This window comes from Barbus barbus, assembly GCF_936440315.1.
Source record: "Barbus barbus genome assembly, chromosome: 39".
Classification (NCBI taxonomy): domain Eukaryota; kingdom Metazoa; phylum Chordata; class Actinopteri; order Cypriniformes; family Cyprinidae; genus Barbus; species Barbus barbus.
Window position 1 is genome coordinate 26,475,949 of NC_136717.1, and position 26,775 is coordinate 26,502,723.

A 26,775-nucleotide genomic window follows, 5' to 3' on the forward strand; every position below is an offset into this window, starting at 1 on the left:
ATTCATAAGCTACGCTTTCGCCGTAGTAGGGTTTGTAAATTCGCCGTGTATCACTGTCATGCGCAACGGTGGCACTGCCATGTTGGATCGAAAGCTTGGTGGTGCACAAGAGTTCAGATGAAAGTTTCGAGTCTCAAGACGACATTGGATAAGCAAACGAGGATCGCGTTTTATTTCTAGAACAGAAGACCTCTCTCAACCCACCCCCGGCCGAAACACACAGGTCCGATTATGAGCCGAGCTGCGGTGATCAGAGATCAATGAGCACATATTTTCTGTTGAACACTTCCTGATCACAAGTTCACACCATCGGATTGTCAAAAATGAGCGGTCCACCTTTAAACAGGAGGCCTACGAGCAATGCTGGCTCCATTCTTCTCACCCACCAAGAAAACGAAGTGCTCTTCAACCATCTGGGCAGGAAATGCACCGTAAGTTCTCCAGCATTTGCTTGATTTCTTTGCCAGGTAGTGTTCAGTCATGCTGTGGGATGTTATCGACTAATGATTCCACTGGAATGTAACAGAATACAGACATGCACTGTATCCAGTTCACAAGTTTAACACGTGCATCTGTCTGATAATGTTCATGGTGTTTCTGTATAAACAATGCGTTCGGAGTTTCATGTGAGCTTGTGTGAGAGACAGGGGGGTTTCACACTTTGCGAAGCAAATATGATGACCTCGTAATTTTGATATCCCAGACCAGATAAATGAGTCGTGCACCTTTGCATCAGAAGTTCATCTTGGTAGGTGAACTTGATTAGGAGTTTTAATCATATTGGCACATGCATTTTTGTTCCTCTCACAGCTTGATTTATTGACCTGCGTTTATGAAAGATGAATCCCGTCACCTGACAGCACCTCGTAACTCTTCCTCCTCCTCTGACTGTAGCCCTGCTTTCCAGTATGAGACACTGACCTTTATATTTCCGAGTCTACTCTATGTGTGCAGTGACCATAAACCAGGTTTTCGTGACTGAGATTCATATGAGGAAACTGTTGTCATTGGTGTGTCTGCTTAAACTGTCAGGAATGTAACCAAATATTCAAGATTGGGAGGAGCAAATGGAAAAGACATTGAACATATCATTGTAATTTTACACAATATTTACTGTAGAATATTAGTACGTAATTGCCAGACAATACACTAGGCAAAATAATCAGCCGTGATGATTTATGTATTTATGGGTCAAAGATGAGACGTCCCAGTTTTAAATGATTAAATCTTGTAATGAAAATAAGAATAAACAGGACGCATATAAAAGTAGGCTATATTAAACTTAAATTTTTTTGGTGCTTGAAAACCGTTTTTTTTATCTTTGACCCTTATTCATCGTAATTTGCACTTTATTATTCTGCAGCGATAGTTAATCGTTACCTTTTGATCTCAAGTTTTTTTTAGTGCACTATGGACACGTTCCTTTATTGTTTTGTGTAATCAGATTTCCCTCGGGCTGTTGTTGCATAACTCGCTGATAGCCAAATTAGACTGGGGTTTTATCTGGGTAATGTTCAGTCCAGGTGTAGTCCAACGTCTCGTGCTGCTCTCGCTCACCTGTTCGTTTGTAGTTTTCTCTTCTGTTTCCTCATTCCACTGCATTACCTGTTCTGTTCCTACACGAATGTTGTGTTCTTCAGGTAGCTTCCCATTTCACATGAAGGCACACGGGTTTCCAAAGCACCTCGTTCCTTTGTGCGAAACAGGAACTGGGTTGGAGTCGCCCAAAATTCACAGTTTCTCTTGCATGACACGAGTCTTTGAATGCCTCACTTTCCTGGCGGCGTTGGAGGGTGATATTGCTTATCATATGTTTGCAATATCAATGCATCCCAAAGGCCTAGTCACCCTTTGACGTATATTTAAGTCTTTTTATATTCAAACGGCGTGTTGTGGCATGATTGAAATGGGTGTGTTGTCCACATCTCTCTGAGGATTCAGTTCAACTGCTGTGAATCATAGAACCATGAGTTTGTGACTTCAAACTTGTCCTTCTTTTGTTAGTATCCTGGCAGCGGGGTTCACTAGTTAGAGAGCTTTTGGATTTCACACACTGACTGAAAACACAGCGTTAGTTTTAAACCAGGATCGCTCGGTCAGCCCACCGTGAGGATGTGGTCCGATGGGCCTCTGTAATTTTTCTGCTGTTACTGGCAGTATGTGGTTCAGAATGTGGGGGGTTGGACAACCAGTGCATCCTCTCAGGTAGTTCCTGCTGGCCGAGTTTCTGTCATTTTTGGTTGTTTGAACTGTGAGGAAAGCTACAAATCTCCAGGAAACCCTTGCTTGAGTGTGTAATGCATGATAATAGCAAGGTCATCGATTCTTCAGCTTTGACCCTTAATATTATCCTTGCCGTGGTCAGCTGTGTGAGTTTTCAGATGTCCAGTGCTGATGCATGAGTGAGTGGCTGATGGATGAAATAATGCCTCTACTTGTTTGTAAAATTGTCCCCATGAAGTTGACTTATACTGCTAGTTACAAAGTAATCATTTGTTTTTTTTGCTGTTTACTTAATTTATTTAGCACTTATTTATTTATTTTGGCCTTGGGATGTTGATTTTGAGTAATTTTAGATCAGGGTATCTCTCTCCCACTTCACTTCCTGTCAGCTCTGATCTGTCCTGTTATAATAAAAGTGAAAATTCCAAAAATAAGTCTTTAAAAAAAAAAATAAGATCAAGGTTTTTTTGATGCAAAAATAATTAATCCCTTCCTAAAGTATAATGACAGCTATATAAAAATGCATGCATGTATTTATTTATTTAGTCTGAATTTATCTGTTTAGTCTGTTACAATTTATTATTTATTAATTTTTGTATTACTAATCAAATGTTTTTTGCATTTCAGAGTTCTAGTAAAATGTGTGGGAATTATATAGTGATGTATGGACTTGTAATATTTATATATAATTATTATTAATTCAAATCTTATTTCTTAATAATTTTTCATTTGTTTTATATTATTTTATGTGTTTGAAACTCTTCTGCTCACCAAGGCTGCATTTATTTGATCAAATATTCTATAAAAACAGTAATATTATGAAAAAAGTATTACAAATTAAACTTTTTTTCAGTTTTAATATATATAAAATGTATTCCTGTGATGCAAAGTGGAATTTTCAGCATCATTACTTGTCACGTTCCTTCAGTAACCATTCTAATACGTTGATTTGCTATTCAAGATACATTTCTTATTATTTTTAATGTTCCTTAATATTTTTGTGGAAACTGATACTTTTTTTTTTTTCAAGATTCTTTAATGAAAAGAAAGTTCAAAAGAACAGCATTTATTGGAAAAATAAATATTTTGTAACATTTTAAATGTCTTCAGTGTCTCTTTTGATGAATTTAACACCTCCTTGCTCAATAAAAGTAGTTATTTCTTTCAAAAAATGGCAGCATTGGCAGCAAACACTGCCACTTTTCTTTGATGTCATCAGAGTACAGGCATGAGAACATGTACATTACATCATCAGATTTCGTCCAGAGGGTGAATTTCCGCTAGCTGCAGCTAATAATGAGCGATAAGTTGCAAGATAACGTCACATGCACTCGGGTTCGGATGGATGCACCTGATTTGAGTAATGACTGAAATGAACTGATAATAGATGGCAGCTTCATTAGAGCGCAGAAGCCCCTCTCGCTGTGTGTGTGATCCTGCTCCTCTAGCTATTATCCTGTTGTTAATGGAAGCTTTGAGTGTGTCTGTAACCGCTTCAGCGGGTTGTTCAGATGTGTGGCGTGGCTGCATTCCTGACCGGGATCCTGGCAGGCCATCTGGCTTTGCTGGTCCGCTCTCTGTTTATGTAAATCATCCGGCCTGTCCTGAGAATGGATGCTGATTGTTAATTCCTGAAAGTGGCTGTTTGGTGAGGATGTCTCGTTTTCATGCATATTGCAGCTATTCACTTTAAAGTGCTGCGATTACATCACGTCACGAACACAGCTTTTAGGAGTAGCTTGACGGTCCTTTGTGGCTTTTTGCTCAATATTGACTGGCTGTTTTGTTCTGATTCCTCGCAGCTGATTCATCTCAGGTCAGGCGGTTGATTTGTAAACTCAGCCGTTTAATTAGATGCATGTGTTGTTTCAACCCTGGTGTATCCTTGTTTTTCCTCAAACGCGATATATTGTGGAAAGTTGGATTTTGACTTTCACTTTTTAGTGTCTTCCCAGACCTTTTGTTAAAACTAAACTGCAAAAACAAGGGCATTCTGTGGATGCTTATTTCCGACACACACACACACAATGTTTAAAAGATCATTGCCACTTTTATCTCACAATTTTAATTTTATTTTTCATAATTCTAAGTTTTTGTTTCACAATTCTCAGAAGAAAATTCACAATTGTGAGAGAAGGCAATTATTATCTTTTTTTTTTTATTCCATACAATATTTATTTTATTCTCAATTTTTCGCACAATTCTGAGTTTATATCTCCCAATTGTGACTTTTCTCAGAATTGCTCATTTATTTTGCAATTTTGAGTTTCTCAAATTCTAAGAAAAGTGAGAATAGTGAAAGTCGCAGTTACTTTTACTTTTTTTTTTTTTTTTTCCTTCGAAATGTAAGTTATTAGATTGGAATTGTGAAAGGCAAACTCTCAATTCTGAGAAGAAAAGCTTGACATGTGACAGTCGCAATTATCTCGTTTGTTTATATATATATATATATATTTGTGTGCAAGGGATCTGCAACTAAATAATATCTTTTAATCTTTTATATCTGCCTTATGTTCAACTGTCCCAATACTTATGCTCACATCAATGAGTGGGATGAACTCTAAAAGTGCTGTTCTTTTTATTTGGTAAAACATCTATGTGTTGAAACGGCTAATAATAAAATGTGACATTCTCATATTCATCTTTTAATCATATTTTCAAATGTCTTGGCTCCACAGCCAACAGAGCAATTTTGTCTTTACTGTTCCAATACTTATGGAGGACACTGTAGTGCCAAATCTTGTAGACTTTATAGGTCCTTTTTGTTAAATTGACATGCTGGATTTAATTCTCTCATTCTGTGTAATGTAAAAATGATGATTATAGGCTGTGCTTTTGGCCAAAAGGTTCGTCTGTTGTCGTAATGTGCAGAATGCAGCGTGTTCCTCCTGATTAGTCTGCGAGAGTGTCTCATTCACTGGCGTTGTGACCGGCAGCTTCATGAGGAGACCGTCAAAGGTCCTGGACCACTTTCCATGAGCGCTGTCATCCTCGCTCACATCTGTCATGAGGTGTTTGCTCTGTCAATGACACTGCGCTATGATAATGTCCTCTACAGAGTGACTGCCATATGTCCAGAGCTGTTAAAATCTGCAGTTTGTGGCATTCTTATGGCATTAAAACTTTTAATCTTTAAATTGACCACTTTATGGCACATGCACCAATTAAACCAAAAATGACCAGTGTTTATTTTTGGAAATGCATAATTTGTTTTTAAATGATATTTTATTGAAAATCTTTCTGAAAATCATACCTGGGTGTCTGTTTTTACAGTAGGTTAACGTGACCTACATAAGCAGGTGCAGAATGGAGTTTCATTTAGAGATTTGTTTTAATTCTGCCGGTTCTTTACTGTGTCTGCAGAGTTTATCTTCAGCAGTGGTGCAGGTCTATGCAGCCGACAGAAACTCGTCCTGGGTGAAGAAGTGCTGTGGGGTGGCCTGTCTGGTGAAAGACAACCCTCAGAGATCTTACTTTATCAGGGTGATTGATATGAAAGTAAGTCAACAGACGCTCCATGTGGGTCTGATGCTTTTTGATACATCTGTGCACTTTTCATTGAGCTCGGTTGATTTTATTTGGAGCCAAACATATGGTTTAGCACAATAACATTAACTTTTCTTTCAAATATATCAGTTATATTCATGTATATTTTATTTATATATTATTTTATTTATATTCAAATACATTTTATTTATTTTGTTAAAAAATATAAATAAAAATCCTTTTATATTAAAATGTTTATTATTGTTTTATATATTTTATTTGTTTCTTATTTTATGAATAAATTTAAAATATATTCTTTAACATTAAAACTAATTTGTTACTTACATTAATTTATGTTACTCATATATTGTTTAATTTGTTCATAAAATTAATAAATAATATAAATAAACTATTTGGTTATAGGTAAATTAATTTTATTTATTTTATATATATATATATATATATGTATGTATATGTGTGTGTGTGTGTGTGTATATATGTGTGTGTGTATATATGTATATGTGTATATATATATATATATACACGCACGCACACATTTTATTTCAAGTTTTATTTTATGAATAAATATTTAAATAAAATATATTCTGTAATTAAAACTTATGATTTATTTTTGTTTATTTTTATACTATTTTATTCATTCTATGAATAAATTAAATACTAAGTAAATATAAAATTTCACAAATGGAAGTCATGTTTTCTTAGTGTTAAGTAAACGCTTTCTTTTTCTGCTTTGACAGGACGGAAGACAATTGCTTGATCAAGAGCTCTACAACAACTTTTCAGTAAACTGCTCCAGGCCATACTTTATCACATTTGCTGGAGATGTAAGTACTCAGATCTTGTGCCTACATGCCCTTTGTGTTTTGCAAGCAATGCTGCCGTATGCTTGTACTTCCCCTTAGCAGACTGTAAGGTATGTGCCATCATGGACACAGACTGATAAAGCTGGAGTTAAAATCAACGTAAACATGAAATAGAATCCATTTGCTTTGGTCTTATAATGCATGCTTCTTCCACTTTATCCTGTTTTACTCTAATATGGCTACATTAAAAAAAGTTAAGAGTTGCAAATGCCATTTTGTGTGTATTTTTTAAGATTTAAGTTTATAAGTGCAGGGGTTTTACCTGATTGAATGACTCTTCTGAATCATCTATGTTTTGATTTATGGTTATTGTCTGTTATATAAAGCATCTTTAATGTCTGTTTATCCTCAGACATGCCAGATTGGTCTCAATTTTGCCAGTGAGGAGGAAGCCAGGCGATTCAAGACTGCAGCCAATGAAGTTCTGAATAGAAAAGGGAGGAAAACCGGTAAATACAGCCTATTTGTGTCCTTCACTTCACGACAGAGCTGTATCTCTATGTTCTGCTGTAAAACATCATCTGGTTTTCTTCTGACATGATTCAATCGTTCTCTCTTTATCTACTTCTGTCACTCTTTCTTTAACATCCCGGTCTTGCAGTATTTTCTTCCTAACTAAGGCTCCTCAAACTGGTTCTTCGGTCCGTTTGTGCCACGTCTTGCTCTTTGATGTCTCTGGGTCTGATTGTGTAGCTCTGCTTCTGATTAGCTCTGCTCTTTAACCACTTCCTGTCTTTGTGTCGACTGACTCAGCAACTTTTCCCGGGACAAGGAGAGGATTGTACATTTGAGGCTTACACCACTAGATCTCACCTTCTTACTCTTTAACTAATAAACCTCATAATTTATATTGCGCAGTGGTGAATTTAGTAGTAATGGTTATCTTAATTTTGTCTTGCAGAAAAAAGACGTGACCCACCTAATGGTAGGTTGTTTACTAATGGAATTATATAAACGTTAATTCTGTCTAGAATAAACTTTAACAAGACTGAAAAAGTTAATCAGTTAATATGTATATATATACATATACATACACACACACGCACAAGTACACACACATAAAATTCTAGTAACACTTTGCAATAAGGTTCACATTAATTAACTACATTAGTTAACATGAACTAAGAATGAACAATACTTCTACAGCCTTATTAATCTTACTTCGTTAATTTCAGCATTTACTAATGCATTATTAAAATCATGAGTTGTGCTTGTTAACATTAGTTAATGCACTGTGAACTAACATGAACAAACAGTGAACAACTCTATTTTTATTATAGATTAATATATAGTGTAATAAATGTATTGTTCATTGTTTGTTCCTAGTAGTTAATACATTAACTAATGTTAACAAATGACACCTTATTGTAAAGTGTTACCAAAATTTAGCTTTTTTTTGTTGTAATCCTGCAGTTTACCACATATTTTTAAATGTGTAAAAGCAAACACAGAATCAAATATAATTCAGAAACATACACACCATCCCCCTCATGTGCTATTAGTTTAAAAACTTGATCTTCACAGTGGTAATGGGCTTTTTACCATAAGTCCCCCAGGGGCCGTCAACTACCCTACACATAACTCCCACCCAACAAACATATGTTACCAGTCCATGTTTACCACCCCAGAGGCAGAAATCCAGCTATACTGGAAAATTGGCACCCCGTGTCACTTCCATGCTATAGACGAGCAATGCTGAAGCTTTGAAGTAACATGAGATTTCACCAAATCATCCAGATAAAGGCAGATTTTTTTTTTACGAAACACAACTCTTTTGGGTGTGTGAAGGTGCTGTTAACCCCTGGATCATCGAGTGTAGGTGATTCATGTATACGTGACCTGACATCCGTTTGATGTCTGTGGATAAGTAACGCAACAAATATTAGACATGTAGTTAATCTGTTTGAGAGGATTTTCTCTGCTGGTTATATGGATTTACTAGTTTGTCAGCTTTTTTCCTTCTAATTTTGTGCTGCTTAGTCGCCTAGTACTGACGTCAGTCTCAGGTGATTAGCGCCCCCTGTCTGTGTGGAGGGTTTCTCACTGGTGTTGAATTATAGCGTGTCCTTATCACACCGTGCTTAGAAGAACCCAGGAGATTTGCAGCAGCTTATTGCTGGCTTTAACGGTTATGTAAAATCCAGCGGTGTTGTATAATTTGCCGGGATTAAAAAGAGGCGGGACTTTATGGCTGGCTGCAGCCTTCAAATGCTGGCAGAGAAGAGCAAGAGCAGCCTGACCAGTCCTGCACCGTGGACATTCACATGTGTTCAGAGATGATGTTCTGCACCACCTTTTTGTCCACACCGACTGATGAGATACTACAAGGGGCTTCGGATTTGGGAGGTTGCCTGGCTCCCCTGCAGTGCCTGGTACTCCCGCAGGACGAGCTGTACGGTCCGTTCTCAGACCCCGTGGCTAACCTGCAGCACAGCGAGCGCACCTGTGTGGTGATGGGTAAAATCCTCCTAAATGTGGGTTTAGGGGGTGAAGACATTAGCAGATGCTGTAGCCCGTCGTTTTTACTCTCGCCTGCTTACAGTGTTGAGCGCAAGGACGCAGGTAGGTTGTAACCTGAGATGTTTCGTGAAGTTTCTCTGAAGGCTTCTTTTTGGTTGGACGAGGTGCTTTATTGGCCGGTTTAGTCTTAAAGCAGTTTCTTGTATTCAGTGCATTTAAGAAAAGTGAGTGCTTGATTATAGTAGCCAATTTTTGCCATGGAATAAAAACAATTTTAAAAAAAATGTGATTGCAAAATTTCCATCTCATAATTTGCACTCAAAATTCCAACTTTTTTCACAATTCTGATTTTTTTTTTTTCTCTGATTTCTGAGTAATAACTTTTTTTTTTTTTTTTTTTTTCCGAATTCTGAGTTTACATCTCGCAATTGACTTTTCTATGAATTGTTTACATCTTGCAGTTGACTTTTATTTTCCTACAAATTCTAAGTTTGCATCATTCAATTCATACTTTTTTCTATAAATTCTGAGTTTACATCTCGCAATTTTGACCTTTTTTTTGTTTCCGCCATGCTATAAATTTTTCTTTTTATAAAATTCAGACTTTTCTTCTTAAAATTGCAAGAATTATGAAATATAAACTGAGAATTCAGAGAAAAAAAATCATGATTGCAGTTATTTTAATTGCGAGAATAAAAGTCAGAATCGTGAGATTAAATAGACGTAATTACCGTTTTTTTCCCATACATGTCAGAGCTTCCAAATTTTTATCACATTAATTGATGCATAATTTAAAAATAAATTTGATTGTGAGTGTTTCAGGACCTTCAGGACCAACACTTCTAATGGCAACGGTGGATATAAAGAACCCCGAAATCAACAATCAGCGTTATCAAAATAACACTCAAATGAACAACATCAACTTCAACAGAAAAGACAAAGGCAAAGGCAAGAACAAGAAGAAGAAAATATCCAAAGCTGAAATCGGCACCCCGAGCAATTTCCGGTGAGTTCGCTTTTGTTCAGACCAACTTGGTTTCACATTTCCCTTTCTAGCATTGTTGGCTTTGACCAGGTACTGCATACACTTCCGTGCGCTAAACACTAAAGCTGCTTTATCAAATCAGAGTTCCTGTTAGATTCCTGGACGATCACTTAGTACGTTGTAATGGAAAGTGTAATCAGGTGGACACTTGTAATTAATCTCATGTAATGTATCCCAGACGTGGATAATCTGGCCGTTGTGTTCCAGGAGTAATATTAAAGTCGGATGAGACTTCCTTAAACATGAACATGTTTATTGATGTACTTTAATCTCCATCTTCTCTTTATTTGCTTAATGCAATTACAGTTTCTGAGCTGTTTGGTTCGTGTTTCTTTAATAAAATGTCTTTGTTTTTCCAGGCATGTTGGGCATGTCGGCTGGGATCCCAACACAGGCTTTGATGTGAGTGTTTTTGCTAGTACATGTTTACATTTAATGCATGTCCTCATTTATTTACATGTTTTCATCATTTTCTGGGTCAGATGTCACGTAAGGATATGATTCACAATTGCAAGTAATCTCTTACACAATGTAATTGGAGGGGCTGTATCTTTATAATCCAAAACAATCATTCTCCCAAAAATCAAGGCTCATATTTCAGGCGTTGCGCTGGGAGTGCGTATTAGATCTGTGTGGCTCCAGTTTTTAATTTGAACTCCGCTGAATGAGAGATTACATAAAGGGGATTTTTTGGCGGTTACGGTGTGATTGCGCTCGTGGACTGTAAAATGCAAAACATTTCACAGGAAGAAATTTATTAGATTTTCAGTGATTTAAAAAAAAAAATAGATATACTGTTCAAAATGAAGACAGGGTATTTGGTTACTTCTAGTTACTGGAATACACTATTGTTCAAAAGTTTGGGGTCAGTAGGAGTTAAAATAATTTTATAAAGTCTCTTCTGCTCACCAAGGCTGCATTTATTTGATAAAAAATACAGTAAAAACAGTGATATTGTGAAATATTATTACAATTTAAAATAACTTTTTTTCTATTTGAATATATTTTAAAATGTGTTTTATTCCTGTGATGCAAACTCAAATTTTCAGCATCATTACTGCAGTCTTCAGTGTCACAGGATCCTTCAGAAATCATTCTAATGTGCTGATTTGCTGCCGAAGAAACATTTATTTTTTTTTTTTTTATCTTTGTGTAAACCTTTTTGAAAAATAGAAAGTTCAAAACAACAGTATTCATTTGAAATGAAGACATTTATAATATTACAAAATAATTGTCACTTTTGATCAATTTAATGCATCCTTGCTGAATAGAAGTATTCGTTTTATTTTGAAAAACCTTACTGACCCCAAACTTTTGTATGTCCATAGTTAATATAGTGATCTACAAAAGCATTACAAAGAAGCAGAAGTTAATTCTAGTTTTAATTTGATTTGTATTCAGATGATTTCTTCTCGTTTGTGTCTTTTCTCAGGTGAATAATCTGGACCCAGACCTAAAGCACCTGTTTGACATGTGTGGCATCTCTGAGGCCCAGCTCAAAGACAAAGAGACATCTAAAGACATCTACGAATTCATTGAGAAGATAGGAGGAGTAGAGGCTGTCAAAAATGAACTACGACGACAAGGTGAGTCCAGGAGTTTGGGTAAACTTATCAGGTGTTTGAAAAATCTGATATTAGAATTAATCTAAGCTAACCTTATCTTATGTTGTACTTTAATAAAGTAATGTTTAAATAATGTGTCCTTCAGGACCTTCGAGGTGTTGTGGTAGGTTACTTTCCCCCTTTTGCATGAGTCTGCAGTGATAAAAAGAATAGCCAATCAGTATTGGGCCTCAAAAATAGGCTCACTGCAGTGGCCCAATCAGAAGGCTTGCATCTGAACTGCTGTTACTAAAAGACTGCTGTGGGCTGAAGTTGTGTGTGTGTGTCTTTCTAGAAAGTACTTGTAGGGCTTCAAGTCAGAACCAGAGTTGGAGGCAAGACCTTAAAACATACCAAATCTAGTCCTCCAAATTCCCATATCCAAACTGAAAAAAAAAAAACAAATGAAGCCACTGTAATGCAATCTTGAAGCCTCAACCACAAAATCAACACTCCAGCTCTGATCAGATGTTTGAAGAGCATCTTTTCGGTCTTACTCACTGCTCACATCTGCGATTTCCCCAGCTCAGCGTATTCTTCAGGGTCAGCATTTGTCTTAGCACTGGTTTGCTGGAATAAGTTCAGCTGTGAGCAGCAGCTAGAAGGAACACAATGCATCCTATGGGAAGCTGCTACATCTGCTTTATCTGTGCTGTGAGGAATTCAAAAACCCTGGAGTGAAACTTCTACGTTGGGTTTGACTTTGACGTGATCGCCTGCATTAGTGAGTGGTTGGACAAGGATATCGGATGTTAATAATTTAACACATTGTTTGGGTGGGTAGTATGATATTACTATAACACAAGTGCTGTACATACAGGTCACTGTAATACAAGTAAACACAAAAGTTAGTATTTCTTTTTATTTTTTTAATAATTGTGAGCATCAAATGCTTCTTTCAAGAACATGAACAAATATTGAATATCACAACATATTAATTTTTGCTTTAAATATAACAATAATGTTTTATCTGTTCAGTAACCATGTATTAATGCCTATTTTTGTAAGGTGATTTATTTTCTAATCTAATATTTATTTGGAACTTAAAGGACCCAAACCAGAAGATACAATTATTCATTAATTATCAATTTTCCTCACATTCTTTGACATTTTAATTTAAAAGCCTTCAAAATAGTAAAGCCCTGTTTACACGTTTTAAAACGTAAACGATCAACATTTACACTGGCGTTTCCACTGTGTTTCAGAAACGATCTCAGTTTACACTACATGAACGAAAACGCATGTCACGTGACCATTCATGCAGGTACAACCATAGATATGTATAGGTAGATCCCCTATTATTTAGATGGCGGATGCGTCTGTGTGTTTGGAGCGATCAAATACATGCATATCTACATTTACATTTTACATTTTATTCATTTAGCTGACGCTTTTATCCAAAGCGACTTACAATTGCTATATATGTCAGAGGTCGCACGCCTCTGGAGCAACTAGGGGTTAAGTGTCTTGCTCAGGGACACATTGGTGTCTCACAGTGGATTCGAACCCGGGTCTCTCACACCAAAGGCATGTGTCTTATCCACTGTGCCATCACCACCCCATGGGTACATGGGTACACCCACATCTATGGGTACAATAACGAGCATGATGTTATTGTTTACACCAGGGGTTTTCAACCTTTTAGGACATGCGCCCCCCTAAGTTTGTCTAATTTCACTCGCGCCCCCAAACCCCACCCCGCGAGCCCAAAGTGTGCGAACATCATTCACATATTGTTTGCTGCGTTTCCAGTGCGTAGCATTAAGAAACATGAACATATAACCAGTTTACCTGATTCAGTGTGATGGCTGAGCTTGTTTCTGAGATAACAACATGCCAATCTGTGGTTGGATTTCTGACATGACTAACCGTAAATCATTTTACACCATTCTCACTGTCGCCGAACAGCGGGAGTCAGGTTGCCCCCTAGCGGATGGCTGAAGAATTGAAAGCTCGTATTCATAAATCTTCAAGGCAATGTCTCTGAATTAATTGATGCTCGCGCCCCCCTTGACAGGTGCCCGCGCCCCACAGGTTGAAAACCCCTGGTTTACACGGTCGTCAAGGATACGCAGAGCGAATGTGAGCAGCCACGCCATCGTTTTCAAAAGTCTCCGTTTTCGACCTCAAAAAGGCCAGAGTAGTGTTAACGATAGGCATAACCGTAGCAAAAGTTATGTGTTTTAAAACGAAAACGCACTAGTGTAAACGGGGCCTTAAACTTAAAATACATCGGATCTGATTCTGATTCGGAATCCTGTGATTCTAAGTTGCTGTTGCTTAGCAACTGTGAACAACATAAACAACAGCTCTTAACAGCAGCATGCATGTCTTAAAGCAGCACTATGATATATACAATAATTAATGTCTCTCAAATTATTTCAGTGGTAGAACAACTCTTAACTGGATGAATTCTACTGCCGCTGCTACCTGAGCAGCCTCCTATCGGCTAAAAACCAAGCACTCTCTGTAAGTTTGGTGTTCGGCCCATCCCCTGCCAGCGGAAGAGTGCGACCTGCTTTACGGCATGCATCACATATTTTACTCATAGCCTAGGTGGAGTTAGCCATGAGCTAATTATACTACGAAACGATCTGATATGCAAGTCTCAAAACCAACACCATGGCAGAGCCAGCAAAGAAACCAAAGAGGGTTTTGTCGAAGGAAGCAAAGAAAAGAAAGAGTGATCGTACACGAGCCCGAGCACGAATCAATATTATTCAAATAAAGAGACTCTGTTACTTTACAGCCTTATAAACTTATGACAATGTCTGATGTATTGGCTATTATGGACATTATGGTTACATGATTGCGCGGACAACATTTTATTCTATTATAAAAATTACACCCTTTGCAAACAATGCTACATACGAACTATAGTTTTTAATTCTGGAGTAACAATAAATAAAAGTATGTAATGATATTTGTAGAACATGGTTTCCAAACGAGGTTTCTGCGGTTCCGTCAGCTTAGTCAACAAATTCGTCACGAGGATTAAGCTGCCCACGGGGAATCTTATACAGCGACAGTATTTACGACACCGGTAACAGACAATTGCGCTTACTGTGAGCAAATTCTTATCCTCCTCTCGATGTTTTAAAAAATGTCCCGCTCAGGATTTTAACATTTTAATCTATTTTTAAGATATGTTTACCGTAACGCAGCATTCTGTTGTCTTTCTGCAGCACCTCCACCACCATCCAGAGGAGGACCACCACCTCCTCCACCTCCCCACAACCTCGGTCCTCCTCCACCTCCCCACAACTCTGGTCCTCCTCCACCTCCTCCCTCCAGAGGCCGAGGAGCGGCGCCGCCACCACCATCAAGAGTGCCCACCACCGCTCCTCCTCCTCCACCTCCTCCCTCCCGACCAGGTATAGCTGCACCTCCACCTCCTCCCCCCAGCAGAGGGCCTGGGTCGGCTCCCCCGCCACCTCCTCCACCCCAACCTGCCTCATTGTCTCCTCCGGCCCCTCCACCTCCTCCTCCTCCATCTTCAATGAACCCGGGACCACCGCCTCCTCCAGGACCCCCTCCTCCCGCACCTCCTCCACTACTGGACGGGGATTCAGGGGAGGTGCTGGGGGGTAAATCTGCTCTCCTGGACCAAATTCGAGAAGGGGCGCAGCTGAAGAAAGTGGACCAAAGCAACAAGCCGCCCGCGTCCGGTGGCGGCCGTAACGCACTCTTAGACCAAATACGACATGGCATTCAGCTTAAAAACGTGAGTAGAGTGCTTTTATTTTATATTTTTAACCAATGAGAAATGTCAGAAACAAATGTTTGCAAAATATTTTTGAGGGGAAAATTTTTGTAGTGCATAATCATCATATTATGAATACAAATGCATGAATGAAACCGTACCTGACACGGTTGTGCGCACTTTTTTTTAATTATATATTTTTTTATTATAATTATGTATGTACAACATTAAGATATTTTAAAATGCTACAAAAGATTCTAATTTTGAATAAATGCTGTTTTATCAGTTTTCACTAACATATTAAGCAGCACAACTTTTTCAACTCTTTCAACTTTGATAATAAATAAATGTAATTTTTCTTAGGAAATCATAAGAGAAGTTTCTTGAGCAAATCAGCATATTAGAATAATTTCTGAAGGATCATGTGACACTGAAGTAATGATGCTGAAAATTCAGCTTTACATCACAGAAATAAATTACATTTTAAAGTGTATTCAAATAGAAAAGTTATTTTAAATTGTAGTAATATTTTACAATATTACAGTTTTTACTGTATTTTTAATCAAATAAATGCCGCCTTTGTGAGCAAAAGAGATTTTTTTTTTAATTCTGCTGACCCTAAATTATGTATTATGTAAATTATATAAAAATATATATATATATAATAGTGAAATCTCTTACAAATATTAAGTTAGCTGTTTCAAACATGTTAGTTGCCGAAATAAAAATTATTAGTGTATGTTCTCTTTAGGATTCCCTACATTTCCAAATGATTATTTTTAGCTGTTCTGTTTATCGAAAAGGCAAGTACCGGAGATTTTAAGCTTAAATATTAGCTTAAAATCTCCAGTACTTGTCTGGTCGATGAATCAGTGACATGTATTTCCATTACTTGTTCAATTTAATTTATTTTTGCGTAGCAATTTTAAGTGCATCTCTCACTACCTCAGTTCCATCATGAGAACTGCGTTGCATGGAGGTGAATTAAACCATTCTGGTCATGTGACATTTTCAGGTACCGGACTCTCCAGACTCGGCTCCGCCCACTCCTACCCCCTCCTCTGGCATCGTGGGGGCGCTAATGGAGGTCATGCAGAAGAGGAGCAAAGCGATCCACTCTTCAGGTGTGTGCTGACCTGAGCTTTGACAATTACAGTCAAACTCATTTAGGGTTGTGATAGGGTTCTTTCTTGTTAAAGGGGACCTATTATGCCCCTTTTTACAAGATGTAAAATAAGCCTCTGATGTCCCCAGAGTGTATATGTGAAGTTTTAGCTCAATATACCCCACAGATAACTTTTAATTTACACTTTTAGGGTATGAAGGCAGCAGCAGTGAAAACAGACAGAGACAATAGTAGCTTTAGCATCATTAGCCTTACAGAGTGGCAAGAAGCTCTTTCAGGCAATTTGGAAAACTTACTTTGTCTGGAGCTGACGTTCGTGCACGTTGGTATTAATTCCTAAACATATTGGGGATGTTACCGATTTTTTTTCCAGGATATTTCCTTCGAAAATTAAATTTAACCACAGTGTCCTCGGCTCAGATGAGGAGAGATTCTGGCGACTCCTATGTTCATTAGTTCATCTCAAAACGCAACACTTGTAATGCCTCTTTGGCGCTGACATTGTATACATCTCCAGTAATGGCAGACCGCAGCTTCTCACTCAGATGACGTAAACAGAGGGAGAATCTGAAACCGCTTGTTTGGAGAGACTGTTTATGATTTATTGGTTTTATTAAAAAAATGAGTTGGTGGATTTTTACCATTATAGGCTGGTTGTTTTCACACACTGCAGCCACACAACTATGTTCAAACGGCTTATAAAAGTGATTTTTGCATAGTAGGTCCGTTTTAAAGTACCTCTATTATGGGTTATGAAAGGTTCATATTTTGGTTTTGGGAGTCCCCAACAACAGGTTGACATGCATGCAAGGTCTAAAAACACGCATTTATTTTTGCCTTACTTGCTCAAGCACTCCCAAACGATTTGCTCAACGATTCAGTTTTCCAAACCCCTCCTTTGTGTGACGCTAATCTGCGGTGATTGGTCGATTTCATTTAAAGCAGTGCTGCTTTGTGTGCAGCCGTTACCGGGTAAACAGCTATTTTTACCGCTCCAAAAGCAGCACCTAGTGGCAAAGAATGAATTTGCATTTTGATTCAAATTTCAATATGCTAATGTTTCAGATGAAACGACTTGGGAGTCGTTTTAAAACCGATTCAGAGTCGACTCTTTCTTTTGAGAGACTAACTTTATACACTGTGCACTTTCAGATTTAAAACTTAGCAGGATGTTTTCATTCACTTAGAGCTGTTACACACTGCATGAAATGTCATTTTCAAAAATCCATAATAGGGGCACTTAAAAAAAAACGTAACATTCAATCTGTGGTTTTGTAGGTGACGATGACGATGATGATGACGTAGAAGATTTTGAGGATGAAGATGAGTGGGATGACTGATGACCAGGGCTGCCCAAAAGAATTAAGACACTACATTGCTCTTGTCTTATAAAATTGTAATGTAAATGGATGACCAATTTGTTGTACATTTTTGTTGCCTTCATGCTTTTTTTGTATTAATCTGTGCAATACCTCATTTAATCTGTAAAGGTTTGTCATGCATCTCCTGTAAAGGTTTTATTTCCCTCTCCTGGATTCACGTGAAATTTTACATCAAGTTTTCTTGATTTGTAGAGTTGAATGTTTTGGGGTCTTTTGTTTAGTTTTTTCTTTGTCATTCTTTAAACGAACGTCGACTCTAAGGAACAAGATGTGCGAGTCTTTAATATTAATATGGCCACTCAAAGCAAGAACACTATTTTCATACTTTTCTCTTACCTTTTCTTATTCAGAACATAGTTTAGCGCTGTTATTTTCTTAAAAACCATATTTGGACCCATTGCTAATTTGTAAATTTGCTCTGAGTTTCTATTTTTGAACGAATCAAAAAGAAAAAAGTGGGGAAATGGCACATTACAGCGGTTATGTTTACACATTGTGTGCTATAGCTACTATGTCAGGAGGACTCTACTTAACATTAGATGTGAGAAACACTACAGATATTAGAAATATACTGGCATTACTACAAATTTCACGGGCTCTTTTGTTTTTTTCTGTTGGTCAGATATGGTTCATGTTGAAATTTAATGTTCATGTGTGCCATTGAAAAAAATATCGTTCTTAATGTTTTACTAATAATGCACTGTGATGCTGTACTAATTAAAAAAGAGTAGCTCTGGCTCGCCTGACGGTCTGCAGTAGGTCGGATCATATACTTTCACTGTTTTCAACTGTTAAAGAGAAACTCAAATATATTTTCCAGTTTTCATCTTTCGTTCAAACAGGGTTGCTTTGCATTGAGACTTGAAACCTTTGAAATGAGGTTGAAAAATAATTATTAAAATTGTACACTCAAATAAATGTTAATATTTACAGAACCTTTATGTATTTGGTTGTTTTATTTGATTTAATTTGTGAAACCATACAGCAATGTGACTAAAACCTTGGAATCCAAGTGATTCCTAACATTTCCTTGAGTGAATAAATCAAAGCTGGGGTTTCCAACAAAGTCTTAACCAGCTCTATACCACAAATTAAGGTCTTAAAACAGAGCAGAAAGTCTTAATTTTCTTGGCATAAAATGTTGCATGCACTGCAAAAAAAATTGTAATTTTTCAGTACAAATATCTAAACATTTAAATCAAGATAAAATAGCTTGAGATACAAATGAAGTCTTGTTTTCTGGGGAATGTAAACAAATTAAATGAGTTTGTTTAAAACGAGAACAAACTTGTTTGAGAAGGTAATTTCTGGCCCTATTGGCAGATACCTAATTATGATTCATTTATTCCTTGGATTTTCTTAAATTTTCTTTACTGGTGTAAAAAGGTTTTTAAAAGTCTTAAATTTACCTTCACAAAACCTGCAAAGTAAACTTAACCATTGTTACTAATCATAAAATGATGCTATATACAAAGTTAATACTGGATGATTATTTTTAAAGCCCGCAGCCTGATATGGTATTACTGTTTAGCTGGGCAGCTGATGTTTTGTTTTGTTGGGGTTTTTTTAGACCTCTTAAAGTTATTTGGCCGACATTAAGCATGCAAATCGAATGAATGATTTCTCTGTCATATGAAATGATACGAATATATTTTTATTTTATTTTTTTGTGCAAATGTCAGTTCAGTTAAGTGCAATGCATAACGCTGAATTGGAATAAAATGGTTCAAGTGTTTTAGTGACATTTCAGTGCTTCCTTCATAACCTGTTTAACAACTTTCTTTAACATTTTGTCCTTGTGTCCTCATCTTATCAGAAGTTTCATCCATGCTTTAAACATCTGTTAAAAGTTTTTAATGTCCATATATGATCCTCATCTTTGGAAAAGTATTTGCCTTTCAGATACACTCTTTGCCTGAACACACACTTTGCTGCCGCTGCTGCTAAAAACATTTCTGTTCACGTTGAACAGCTGCGGAGTGCATTTAGTCCCAGGGAACTTTTCCAAAATATACAAACATACAGGGTCCGGATTAAGAGACTGCGATATTCATACAACTAATACTCTCCTGTTCCAGCAAAGTCATTTTAGCCCTGCTTTTGCTTATAGGAAGCTAATCTTCTGATCTTTGCAACTGTTTTGGTAAGCAGTACTACACATATTTTATGGCAGAAATAATGGTGTGCTCATTATTTCAACCGATTATTGAATTAATGACTAATCATTTTAAATCAAGTCAAATATTTACATTTATACAGACAAAAATCATTGCCAAGGCAAAGCATATTTTTCATTTAAAAACAAGAAAATATACAATCACAACAACAGCAGAAACTACCATTACTAATAATTAAAAAAAAATGTATACAGCGCAAATATCCAGGTCATTTCCAAAACAGAAAACCCTGTTGTTTTAAATTAAACATGCCCCTTTTGTGATCAAGTCCACATTTGCAGAATTTGCCTGTACTGTTGTCTTCAAACATTCTCTTCAGATTCACCAAACACCTGCATTAACAGGTTGGTGTGATTCTGAAAAAAGCACACAATATCTGTTTTTACAGATGTTTTTGCAGATGATGCTCTGGAGATGGGCTTCCTGTTCAGTCTTACAGCCTGGTTACCGAAGATAATTGGGAACCTCCACCTGCCAAGAATTAAAAGGTCAGATCCCCCATTTTCTCTAGTGTATTCACTGTTCAACTATTATGAATTTTTGTTTTTTACCTATGTTAGAGTCCTGTTTACTCATACTGTTTTCCATTTTCCACAGCTCTAGAAGGCATCTGCCTTATCAAGACGTGCAAAATGGTCTCTATTTATAGCAACATTAAGTGTGAGGAATTTGTGGGGTCAGGATGCCTCGTCTGAGGGTAATGCTGAATTTTCCACTGCCGCAATAAACAAACTCTGGATGAATTTTGTGCATTTCCCCACATCTATTCTTCTATCATGGTGGCCACAGTCTTTAAAGAATGCATCTATAGGTCGGATTGCGACACGTTGCATGTTACAAGCAGGTGTGGCAACAATGGGAGTTATTTCTGCTTAAAAAGAGGACAGACCTTTGTATATTGCATAATTCTCCAATGCCAAGATGCTTTTCACTGAATACCACATGGTTTTGCTTTCATTTTTTAATGAAATCTTGTTAACAAAAAAACACATTGATAGAAAAGTGTGTGGCTCTTTTCCAATACCTAGACAGCATAAGCTACGTTTCCTTCCAAATTCTAAGCCAGCATTGCATGAATCTTTTATGAAGAAGGCAATTTGATGATGCATTGACAGGCTCAGTGGGAGAAAAAAAATCCATCCAAGATGGAAGACAAAGTAAGAGAAATGTTATCAACTTTGTCTTCCATTTTGTATGGAAGTTCTCCATCCTAGTTCTCTCAATACTGAAAAGCATTGTTAATAATATTCAGTTTATTGAATAATGTATTATTTTCTCCAATATGCATGAGCTTAGCAACATGCTAAACCTTTGAAATCAATCATGATTCTCTCACATGGATTGTGTAGGTTAGGGGAGTCCAAACCTGTTACTGGAGGGCCAAATGAGCTAATCAGACTCACTAGAAATTTCCAAGCAAGCATGTTGAAGCTGGGTTGGAGCTAAATTCTTAATTGGCCCCTTTGAGAACAGAATTGGACACACCTGCCCTGGCGTAGGTGCTATTTGTATAACACAAAAGGTTGCTGCCTTTGTGGAGTCTCACAAATCTGTCATTTGAGGCTCGTTTCAGGTGGGAATCTGACTAAGAAGGCAGTAGACAGCAAGAAAGCTTGCTAGGAACTGAGCTTGTTGGTCTTTATTAAGGTTCTCCAAACGTGCTCCTGGAGAGCTACCGTCCTGCAGATTTCAGCTCCAACCCCAATCAAACACACCCGAACTAGCTAATCAAGGTGTTCAGGGTTACATGATAATTACAGGCAGGAGTGTTGGAGCAGGACTGGAACTGAAGTCTGCAGGACGGTAGCTCTCCACAAGCAGGGTTGGAAATCCCTGGTCTCTACAATACTCACCCTTCTAAGATGTTTGATGGTACTGCCTCTGATGGCGGACATGAGTTCATCGTGAGCGCAGCGTTGAGGTGTGGACGGTCTGGAGTTCTCTCTGTCATTGATGGGTCTCAAAGCATTCTTCAGTTCCTTTAATATGCTGTCAGTTTCTGTATGCTTTGCAGACCTTTTTTTGCCCTTTTTGGGTTTAGATTTAGTGGGACCATGCTGCTGTTTCTTGGAAGTCCCCCCCTCTTGCAGTTTAATGACTTCTGCGATCATTCTGGAGGGAGCCTTCTTCTCTGGGACGAAGGCCTTGGGTGGTGGTGGTGATGGTGGTGGAGGAGGAGGTGGTGGGGGAGGTGTAGGCGCAGGGGGAGCATTCTTCTTTGCCATGTCAATGTGTGGTAACTTTGGAGATGACCATGGTGAACTCCGAGGGGAGGCGTAAGGAGAAGAGGCGGTCGTGCTCTTCTGAAGGGCGACGGTTCTTGGGTTTGTTGGCATCGCTGCACCTCCTTGCTGTTGGCGCAGCTCCTGCATTCTCTTCTGTCTCTGGAGGTCTTGGTTACGGGTAAGAATGGTGGTCATGCTTATACGAGGGCCTGGAAGGTCGAACTGGTAACCCAACTTTATCAGCGTTGTATTCTCTCTCAGTAACTTTACAATCTCCATTTCCACCTGACCTCCACAAATGTGCCTCTGATTGTGAAATCGCATTTCCGTAAGGGTACTGTTTCGCGTGAGGGCTTGCACCAGTGCCAGGATACCCTTCCCTGTAATAAAGTTGGACTCAATGTTAAGATTTGTGATGTTGCTGTTTTCTCTCAGCATCTTGGCAATGGCAAAAGCCACCTGGTCAACTGCATGTGTGTTGGCAAGGCTAAAGAAACGTACGTGTGTGTTAGAACGCAAGGCCTCGGCAAATCGGATAAGAGTGTCTTGGGAGATGTTTTCAATGTTGTTGAGGTTGATCTCAGTGGTATCTGGATCATTGTTGAGGGTCTTTTCCAAAACATCGTCCACCACAGTAGGGTTTCCTGACATGCGACTGGGCTCCTGAGCTTGGACTTTTGGTTCACTCGTCAGTGGAGAGTATCGTCTTACATGCTCTGCCTGTGTCTGATTGGACTGACCATTGGAAGACCAACACTGCTGAGGGTGAGTGGTGCAATCCAGTGTCTGTGCCATTTTAGGACTGTTCTCTTCTTCATTTTCTTCTTCTTCCTCATCCTCCTCTTCTCTTACCGGCTCCTCTGTTTCACTTTCCTCTTCTTGATCTTCTCCAACTTCACAATGTTTTTGTGTGTCTTTCTCACGTTCTTCAGCCTCATCTTTTTCATCCCCAGATTCTTCAGTGTCACTCTCAGTCATGCATTCCTCCTCTTCCCTGCTGTCTTCATCTTTCTGGAATTGATAAAGTCATTGTTAAAACAACTTTGGTGCAATTGGTCCTCTTTCATTACGAGATCTGGTTTTGACTTCTCATTGCTCTTTGAAAGACCCATGGTGTCTCTTCACCTTCAAATCATTCCTTTACCCAGATTATGAAGGTGTGTAAACCATTTGTCTTTTTTGCCAATGTTTACCAAACTGTAACTATTCTACAGTTCAAATCAAAATCTTAAAATATTAAATTTCTTGAGTTTATACTCACAGCTTATCACTGGGGCTTATCCCTGAAGTGTTCATAATACTACCATAAGAGTATATATTACAAAGGGTACATATTTATTTTCTAAGGTACTAATATGCACTCTTTAGAGTTAGAGACTAATGTGTCTGTTTATAGGGTACTACCCTATTGATAAGCTGTCGTACACCTAAAAGTATAATTTTTACACTTTTTTTTCTGACAGTGTAGGTAATGTTTGAGGATGTTGATCACTGACCTGTCTAGGACTTGTGGATCCAGTCCTCTCCTCCTCCAACAGTTTTCGAGTCTCATTTTCCCAGTATTTCATCAGAGCTTCCCTGCTGAACGTTCCAGTGGGAGTCTTAGCTGTCTGATCTCTCTGTCGCAGTCCGATGGGAAGATTGTCGTCTGGGTCAATATCAGCCAACTCCTTCTCTAGCTCCTGGAGCTCCTCGGCAGTCAGCGAGGCCAACAGCTCATCTTCATCCAAATCCTCGTACTTACTCAGTTCTCGTCGGTAGCCGAATGTACTCATGGCCTCTCGGTAGTCTTCGCAGAGTCTTAAAGTCTTGGTTTTGTCTCAGTATTGGTGCATCAGATAAACGTCTGGGATCTTTCGAGTGGTATAAGTGAGAGTGAGTGCTCATCTACTGCGGTGGGCAACTGGAGGGGTCTTAAGAGCGGGATCAGAGAGACGTGGTACAAAGCCCCAGCCTATGATGCTGTTGCTTTTTTGGGAGGCAGGAGTCAATCAGACAGAGCTGCAAAAAGCATGTGAGCTCACAACATGGCCACAGCGAGGCCTGTCAGTGAATGCTGACTGCATTGTTCATGTCCAAAATAAACAGACAAACTCTGAGGAGAAACTCTGAGGAGATGGTTTAGAGAGAAATGGTAATGTCCTTATAATAGCAAGTCATTTTGCCAGCAAGTTTGTACTTATATAAATACTTACATTTTGAAGAAAAACCTATACTAAATGTCTGTGTATGTATTTACTGGTGTCATACTGGTGCGTTAAATGAAATCACAACTAGCTGCTGTCTTTATCGCTGCACATAACAGCTTGATTTTGCTAAACTGTGCCAAATTGTAACATTAAAGGTACAATTTAGTGTTGCTGACATAAATGGTATCCTCAATTCATTTAGTATGTTAAGAATTGGACAACCCAGAATACTCTTAGGTGCTTTTATTTTTTTCATATGTGCCAAAAATACCACATAGAGCTAAAGTAACACGTCACAGGCTAATAGCGAGTGGCAGATTATCCCAAGAATAATCAGCCTGGCATGAACCATAGTTAGGATTTAAAAAATCCTCTTCTCTCATAGCCTTTTACTGGTTTTGTCTCGCTTTTGATGTCATCATCAGGATTAAAATTGGCTTTATTATTGTATTTATCAAAGCATATACGTCATACCGTCAAATCCTCTGCTTGCCTAAAATGTAGTGAATTTAAAGAGAGGCTAAAAGTTAATATGGTGTGGATATGAATGGATTTTGAAGTCCATAAGCTCAGGTCAGGCCCGTGTGTGTATCAGATTTGGACTTACTGTGAATGCTCAGATAAACTGTTTGTTGTCTCATAAGATCCAAACAACCGCATAAGGCTAGGATCTGTGTTTATGACGCATTGTCTCCAGAGAAAATGTCTGCTGCGTTTCTGGAGCCGCCGACTGGCGTTGACAGTGCAGGAATGTTGTTGCTCTGATAACAAGTGGCTCTAGCAACAACAGCTTCCACAAAGCCTCATTGATTAGAGCCAGGATCAATGTTGGTGAAGTTTGAAATTTGTCAAATTGTTATGGTTTGAAAAGTAATGCAGTCCTTTAGCATGTGATAAATATATGTCAGTCAAACTGTTTCCAGAGTAAATCATGCATTTATGTAGCATATAAATTTACACACTGCAGACTATTTAAATTTTAGGAAAACTTTCAGGATCATGTCCAGGTCAAATTTCACTCTAAAATCAAAAAGGTGCATATGTATGCTTTTTTTTTTCTTATTGTTTTCTTACACTGTTAGAAATAGTTTCACTCATAAAAATAAATTGGAATAAAATACATATAGATACATATACTGTATCTACTGTGCATCCATTCGACCATAAATATCATATTCTTTGTAGAGCAGGAAGTTCTTCAGTGCTGGGGGGAAAGGAACGGTGCTCATGAACTCTGGGTCATTCAGTCTTCTCAGTATCATACGTCTCCTGATGACCAACCTGGCCTGGTGTTTCAGAGAGCGTGGGTTCCCTAATACCAAATAGACAAAGAAATTATTTTTTGTGTCTCATACATTTGGAATGACACGAATGGCTAAAAGGTGTCTTACTAAGGATATCACAGATATCGGGCCACTCCTCCTGACTCTCCAGAATGTGTTGCAGTTTAGAGCAGATGTGCACATGATTCACGTAATCTAGGAGTGTCAGCACCACCCTCCCTGCCAAGTGCTCCATCCATGCCACGCTAATAAACTCGCAAAACTTAAAAACACAGAATAGAGTGCGTAATTAAGCCACATACAACCAGTGTTGGGGAAAGTTACTTTTAAAAGTAATGCATTACAATATTGCATTACTCCCTTAAAAAAGTAACTAATTACATTGCTTAGCTACTTTTTATGGAAAGTAATGTTACTTTACTTTTGCGTTACTTTTTAAATATGAGCAGGGCTTGATTGTTTTTAATACAAGAACTTCTAATTATAGCAAATGTAAAAGCCCTTTCACACCAAAATGTGTAATGAATAAACCTCAGGCTGAAGGAAAAGTAAATTCACGTCTGTAAAGTAGAATGCAGGAGAAGAAGGTTCAACACTCTTCAGCAATAAAAAACAACGAAGCACAATTGTTAGTTTATATAAAGTCATTTTTGCTTATTAGTATGGTTGAACTGGATCATCAAAGGTCAGCACCAAAGACATTGGTTAATAAAATGGGATTAGATACATTTGTGTTGTTTAACACATTTAATTATTGCAGGTTTGCGTCATATTCTGATTCTTAATTCATTTTGATGAATACTAAATCTGTTTTTGCGAGTGGGATGAATTAATTTAGTCTAGAACTACAGTAACAGTATGTTCACACAGCGCACTGTCAGTCAATAAATGGGGAAAAAAGAAACTGGCGTTACTTTTTTGAAAAAGTAACTCCGATATTTTCTGATGCCTTCCTTTACTAGTTACTTGAAAAAAGTAATATTATTAT

General features: G+C 37.9%; 3 protein-coding genes across 4 annotated transcripts in view; 1 reads left to right on the plus strand and 2 right to left on the minus strand.

The window, feature by feature from the left end:
• Nucleotides 1-19,656, plus strand: LOC306858831 (actin nucleation-promoting factor WASL-like). Of its 2 annotated transcripts, XM_079399585.1 has the most exons (11): nucleotides 1-431; nucleotides 5,587-5,721; nucleotides 6,468-6,554; nucleotides 6,946-7,042; nucleotides 7,495-7,518; nucleotides 9,876-10,059; nucleotides 10,458-10,500; nucleotides 11,531-11,684; nucleotides 14,888-15,426; nucleotides 16,421-16,529; nucleotides 17,810-19,656. In XM_079399585.1, the coding sequence occupies exons 1-11, from the start codon at nucleotides 324-326 to the stop codon at nucleotides 17,869-17,871; spliced, it is 1,542 nt and encodes a 513-aa protein (XP_079255711.1). In that variant the 5' UTR covers nucleotides 1-323; the 3' UTR covers nucleotides 17,872-19,656. The 2 variants fall into 2 exon arrangements, with proteins under 2 accessions (XP_079255711.1, XP_079255712.1); XM_079399586.1 differs by lacking the exon at nucleotides 7,495-7,518 and having other exon boundaries at nucleotides 23-431.
• LOC306858830 (leiomodin-2-like) lies at nucleotides 18,836-24,202 on the minus strand (the record flags this gene model as incomplete). The annotated part of the gene is given in 4 exon segments (XM_079399584.1): nucleotides 18,836-20,561; nucleotides 21,944-23,326; nucleotides 23,812-24,105; nucleotides 24,107-24,202. Coding segments are annotated over 4 exon segments (1,800 nt in total). The 3' UTR covers nucleotides 18,836-20,534.
• A 1,444-nt stretch (nucleotides 24,203-25,646) lies between these two features.
• Nucleotides 25,647-26,775, minus strand: part of LOC306859058 (ankyrin repeat and SOCS box protein 15-like) — a gene marked incomplete at both ends in the record, with an annotated part of 9,870 nt that continues 8,741 nt past the window's right edge. Inside the window, 2 exons of the mRNA XM_079399865.1 lie at nucleotides 25,647-25,816; nucleotides 25,896-26,049. Of these exons, the coding sequence (XP_079255991.1) occupies nucleotides 25,647-25,816; nucleotides 25,896-26,049 (324 nt within the window). The remainder of the gene's footprint in view (nucleotides 25,817-25,895; nucleotides 26,050-26,775) is intronic.